This window comes from Cupressus sempervirens, chromosome 6 (genome assembly GCF_028749045.1).
Source record: "Cupressus sempervirens isolate cs-2001-9-10 chromosome 6, ASM2874904v1, whole genome shotgun sequence".
In the NCBI taxonomy this organism is placed as follows: Eukaryota; Viridiplantae; Streptophyta; class Pinopsida; order Cupressales; family Cupressaceae; genus Cupressus; species Cupressus sempervirens.
In genome coordinates this window covers 647,280,323-647,287,111 of record NC_143123.1, presented here as the reverse complement: position 1 = coordinate 647,287,111, position 6,789 = coordinate 647,280,323, and the positions used below count along the sequence as shown (strand labels likewise).

The 6,789-nt window shown below is 38.1% G+C and overlaps 1 protein-coding gene across 1 annotated transcript; it reads right to left on the bottom strand.

Moving 5' to 3' along the window:
• Positions 1 to 2,017: 2,017 nt before the first annotated feature.
• Positions 2,018 to 4,630, bottom strand: LOC149553873 (uncharacterized). The gene is made up of 4 exons (XM_089790387.1): positions 4,026 to 4,630; positions 3,540 to 3,837; positions 2,306 to 2,451; positions 2,018 to 2,195 (listed from the first exon to the last, which is right to left on the bottom strand). Exons 1-4 carry the CDS (start codon positions 4,628 to 4,630, stop codon positions 2,018 to 2,020), a joined length of 1,227 nt encoding a protein of 408 aa, XP_089646513.1.
• Between the last annotated feature and the right edge of the window lie 2,159 nt (positions 4,631 to 6,789).

Here is a 6,789-nt window from a genome sequence, read left to right as displayed (position 1 = left end):
TACATGAATACATCTATACAGACATAGATATATGCATGCATGCATGCAAACATATATACATATATCTATGTATGCATTATGTATACATACATATATCTATGCATGCACAGATGCATACATAGATACATGTATGTATGTATGTATGCATGATACATGTATGTATGGATTCATCCATCCATACATGCATAGATACATGCATGCATTTATGCATGGATGGATGTGTACATACATGCATGCATACATACATAGATACATGTATGTATACATAGACACATGCATGTATCTATGTATGCATGCATGCATGCATGCATCCATACATATATCTATGCATGCATGCATACATACATACATATATATATCTATATATGCAATATGTATACATACATATATCTATGCATGCATGGATACATACGTGCATGCATCTATGCATGCATGGATGCATACATAGATACATTTATGTATGTATGTATGCATAATACATGTTTGTATGGATGCATGCATGCATACATGTATACATACATAGATACATGCTTGCATACATGTATACATACATAGGTACATGCTTGCATACATACATAGATACATGCATGCATACATACATACATATATCTATGTATACAATATGTATATATACATAGATACACGTATGTATGGATGGATGCATGCATACATGTATACATGCATGCATTGATGCATACATACATGCATGCATTTATTTATGAAATAGATACGTGTATGTATGTATGTATACATGGATGCATACATACATATATATGTATGCATACATGTATACATATATAGATACATGTATGTATGCATAGATTCATACATGTATACATGAATACATGCATATGCATGTATGAAAGCTATATACATGTATACAAGTATGTATGTATGTATGTATCCATGCATACATACATGCATGCATCTATGTATGACATAGATACATGTATGTATGTATGTATGCATACATGCATATATACATAGATGCATATATACATAAATGCATGTATGTATGGATGCATGCATGCATGCATGCATCTATACATACATATATCTATGTATATATTGCGTACTTAGATACATGTATCTATGTATACATACATATTGCATACATAGATATATGTATGTATGGATGCCTGCATGCATGCATGTATGTATACGTACATGTATCTATGTATGTATACATTTATGATTACCTACATGTACATCTCTTGGACTATGCGCTATCCCAAGTGCAGCACTTGGGAAGCACAGATTTGGATTGTGCATGGGTAAGGGGGGGTCGGTTTGACATTGGGAGTAGGGGAGTAAGTGTAGGGGGGGAAAGTATATGTTAGTATAGGCAAGTTAGTTTTTGGGTGTGTGTTAGTAAGTAGGTTAGTATGATGTTAGGTTTAGTTAATATGTTAGTTTTGTTTATGTAATTTATTTTGTTAGTTTAATTTATTAAAAATTGTAAGTAGTTTATTTTAGCATATTAGTTAATTTAAGTTAGTTTAATGTATTAAAGTTTTATGTTAGTATTTCTTTATGTTGTTTAATGGTTATTTGTTTAAAAATGTTAATGTAAATTTAGATAGTTGTATTATCAATGTTAATTTATTTTTGAATATTATTTAGTTTTGAATTTAAAGGTTAAACTCTGTTGGATGTAGTTAATTTAGTTTTAAAATTAATTTAGTGGTTTAATTAATTTGGAAAGTTTTAATACATGTTTTTGTTATTTTTTTTTAAGTTATTCATTTTAAATTTTAATATATTTAGTAGAAATTTTATACTTTTAAAGTTTTAGTAAACTTATTGTGAACTAGTATCCTGTTTTATGACGTGAGTATTTGTTAGACAAATAGAAGATGTTAAATTGATTTCCTTATCAACTAGTCAAATTTAAGTGTAATTTATATTGTTAATATCTTCATAAATGTTTAGCTCTTTTTTTTTTTCCTCCAAAGGGGTAAAAATTTATTCAATCAAAAGCCAAGATCAAAGTCAGAGCTAATGGCCCAAAACAACACTACAAACTCCTGTCCTCCAGGAGCAACTGATCAATAATCTCATAGTACTGAGCAGGTAACTCATCCCTACCATTAATATTCCACTCACCCACATTCTCTGAAGCCCACTTAGCTAGACAATCGGCCACCCTGTTCCACTCACGAGGAATATGACGAAAGGAGACAGAGTCCACCAGCCTACAAAGGCCAAGAATTTATCTGGCTTAACATTATCTAGCCTTTGGTTGTTCAACATATCCACCAAAATTTGTGAGTCAAAATCACAGATGAAATCATGCCACCCTAACAAGCATCCACGCTCAATAGCAACCTTAATGGCAAGGGCCTCCATCAGGTTATTAGAATGCTCACCCTTGTAAACAGAGAGAAGAAAAATTGCATCTCCATCATCGCTTCTATCAATAGCTCCAATACCAACATGCCCAGGATTCCCCTGAGAAGACCCATCCATATTGATCTTCAGGAACCCAGTCAGAGGAGGGGACCACCTCCCATCTCTACACACCCGCTTCTTCCAGTGACTCGGTGTGTTGCTAGGACTACCTCCCTACTTGCTATCTTGCAGGTTCAAATTCTTCACAATAAATTGATCCCCAAGATCAATATTAGTAGACATATGACACTTAGCATATAACGTCTCCTGAATCCTATTAAGAATCAACTTCCACAAATGGGTACTGCTAAATTTGGTATCACAAAAAATCTTGCAATTCTGCTCCAGCCAAAGGTTCCAGAGAATGAAGACTGGGCCAAAAAACCATGCAACCTGTAAGAAAGAGGTCCTCATAGGAGGTCTGACCAAGCTTTCCCAAAATTTGATAAGAGAATTGGCATGAAAGAAACCATGACCCCAAGCCTCCCACCATCTATGCCATATCTCTCTTGAGAAGGGGTAGAGAAAAAACAAGTGTGAGACACACTCCTCATTATACTGACAAAGAACATAGATCGAGGAACCTTGAAAACCTCTTTTGCAGAGATTTTCCCAAGTAAGGCATTTCTTCTAAGCCAACACCCATATAAAGAAGTTACGCTTGTGCCACGAAAAGCTATTCCAAACTTTCTTCCACCAGTTCACTTCCGCCTGCCTGTGAAGGTTCCTATCAAGAACTGCAAAGCCTTGAGCCACTATGAATTTACCTTTTGGACTTGGAACCCAAGCTAAAATCTCCCTCCCATTGAGAGAACTACACACTCTACCCTCCAAACACTAGAGAGGAGAGCCCGATCTTCAACAGATCCATCCATTGGCCACTCCTGGGGATCCTTCCAGTAGGTAATCTCAACCTATCCCAGGCTCTTAACCGTCTTAAAGTGCTCCACCTTAATCCAACCAGCATTAGAAAAGGATTGGGAGAGGGGGATAAGTTGGGGATAATTAGAAAGAATAGGAGGATTTACATCCCATGAGTCCTACCAAAAAATATTTTTCAAGCCTTTGTTACAAATCCAGAAGAGCCCCTCCTTTATAATTTTTGCTCCCCTCTTGAGAGTATTCCAAATATAGGATCCTTTACCCACCAAAGGAAGATGAGGCACCTCAAAGAAATCTACACAAGGAAAGTACTTGTGGGTGATATTCTTGGCCCACTCTTGATCTTGACTGTTACACCAATGCCAGTATAATTTGGCAGCCAGTATAGTGACAACAAGGTCCATCGACCGAAGCCCGAGACCAGCTGCCTGCTTTGGCCTACACACAGTCTCCCACTTAACAAGACTCCACTTTGAGGAAAGCAGATTGCCAAACCAAAGGAATTGACAAGATAAAGAATCAAAATCATTAACAAAACTAGAAGGGGGAATCTGGACACCACACCTGTAGATGGGAAGAGACTACACCACAGATTTAAGCAAAACCACTCTCCCAGTAGAAGATAACCATCTATAAGTCCAATGACTAACCTTCTAAATTTATCCAAAATCCCCTACCAATAATCTCTTTGTTGAGCACCCAAGGATAGAGGAACCCTAAGATACATTAAGGGGAGAGAGCCAATCTGGAACCTTAGAATTGCAACAATCCTGTTCTGGATGAGCCTAGGAGTGTTGAAGAAATAGATAGAAGACTTATTATCATCAATTTTTTGACCTGAGGCTTTCAAATAGATATCTAGAGCTTTCCTAATATTAACTGCCTCGCTGATTCTAGCCCTGCCCAAAAGTCCAGTATCATCCACAAATTGAAGGTGGGAATAAGAAGGAGGGTTATTACTCCAACTCCACCCTTGGATAAACCCCTGTCGAACCTGAGCTTTTAAAAATCTTCCAAGTCCTTCTGCCATGATAATAAATAAGTAAGGAGATAAAGGGTCACCTTGCCGGAGTCCTCGAGAGGCACCAAAGAGCTCAGAAGGTTCTCCATTAATGAGAATAGAGAAGGAGGTTGAGGACATACAGCTAAGAACCCAATCAACCCATTCCACAGCAAATCCAAACTTAAAAAAATTTTTATGAAGGAAATCCCAACTCACTCGATCATAGGCCTTGGCCATGTCGAGTTTTATAAACATAGCTTTCTCCTTAGATTTTTCCATAGAGTGGATAGCCTCGGATGCTATCACAACTCCATCCAAAATTTGTCTTCCCTCCACAAAGCCACCGTATTCCATAGAGATTAAAGAACCAAGGAAAGGTTTGAGCCTCTCTGCAATCAGCTTGGTGATGATCTTAAAGACCACATTACACAAGGATATGGGCCTGAATTGATCCAACCTTTCAGCCCCTTCCTTCTTAGGTATGAGGGACAAGAAGGTTTAATTCAAAGACTTCAACATATTTTTATTCATGTGTGATTCTTGGATCACATCTAGAAGATCAAACTTTATTATCTCCCAGAATTCTTGGAAAAATTCAATTGGGAACCCATCTGGACCAGGGGCCTTACCCTTCTTCATATTAAACACAATCTTCTCAAGTTTTAGAAGTGAGATAGGGTCTAATAGGGCTTCATTCATTTCTATAGAGACAAGATGAGGGATGCAATCCAAAATGTCATGCTCCTCATGCCCAACTCCGAATTCCTCTCTAGAAAAGAGATCAGAGAAATAATTAACTACTTCCCTAGAGATAGCTTCATGAGAATAGATCTGAGTTCCATCTAGTAAAACAAGAGAGGAAAGAGAATTCCCATGACGTTGTGCCTTGATAGAGTTGTGGAAGAAAGCAGTGTTCCTATCCCCTTCCTAAAGCCAATTGATGCGAGATTTCTATTTCCAGAAAATCTCCTCCCGAAGCTCCCATTCTTCCAGCTCCTTAATTGCTAAAGTCTCAGCTCCACTCAGCTCAGAGCTCAACTCATGGTCCTGAATCTGTCGAGTAATATTATCAAGCTTGGTTTGAGTAGTAGTCTTTTGATCTTGTAGGTAGCCAAAGCAATGTGTATTCCATCTCTTAAGCCTAAATTTCACATGCTGAAGCCTCTTACTAAAAGTATACATAGTTGTACCATGATCAGGCATACCCTCATACCACCAGGAGGCCATAGATCAAGTAAAGATGAGTCACGTAACCACATCAACTGGAATTTGAAAGAGGGATTCCTGATGATCCTGTGTGAAGTGATGGAAAGCTTAATAGGCCAGTGATCTGATCCCCTCCAATCCAAAATTTTAGAACTGGTAACCCACTTGTTGTCCATCCAGTAACCTGAAACCAAAAATCTATTAGGCCTTTTTGAGATAGCCTAGCCACCGTATCTCCAATTATTCCAAGTGAAAACTCCATTATTTGGCTTCACATCAATGAGATGTAATAAGCTAATCATAACTCTAAGCAGATTAGATGATTGATCTAGCTTTGCTAACCCACCCCTTTTTTCCTCCAGGCTAAAGATAGCATTGAAGTCTCCTACTATTATCCATGGAAGAAAGTGTTCCAAGGACCAGATGAATCTAATATGGGCCCATACCTAAACTTTACTTGCAAAGTCTGTAGGAGCATAAATGTTGGATATGAAGCATCTTTCACCATTCTCGCAACTAGTGGCTATCAATGAAATGGATGACCTACTGGATAACCACCAAAGAGGGGAAACTTTTGTAGTGTCCCAAAAGCAAGCCACTCCTCTAGAACTATTCAAGGCACCCACCCCCTTCCAAGAGCCACAGGGCCAAATATATGCAGCACACTTAGCCAAAGCATCCAAAGAAAGTTTAGTTTCCTAAATGAAAACCATATCAAGAGACTGAGACTCAATTAATCTGTGAATAGCCTTTTGTCTGGGGATGTTATTCAACCCCCTTACATTCCAAGATAACAAAATCATTTATGGGGCTAGGAGAAATGAGCATCAATGGGATGTATTGACCCAGACTCCACCAAATTTTCACCCATTATCTTCACTTTCTCCTGATCAGTCTTCCTACCACTTTTTATTGGTTTATGTAAAGGCCCCTTTTTGAAGGGCTTCTGTTGAATTCCTAAAGCAAGAGAGGCCTTCTTAGCTAGATCAGATGCCCCGTTAGGCTTATGAGGTACATTGGACACCCCTATTGGTCCTTGTGGACCTTGATTTCCACAAAGATCCCCAATATTCTAAACAAGAGGAGATCCAAGAGTAACTAATTGCTTAGCCTGTAGATCCCTTGTACCAAGAGGCGGATCCTCTCTTTGCATATTTCCCTTGAGATTCTCTTGCTAAATAAAGACATCTTGGTAGAGCTCAACTGGGATACCTTCCTCTTGGTCCATGTTCTCAAGAGCATCAAATCTATTAAAAGTGTCATCAGTCTGCCTTTCAATCCAGGTTCTCCTCTTTCCTTTTCCGTTA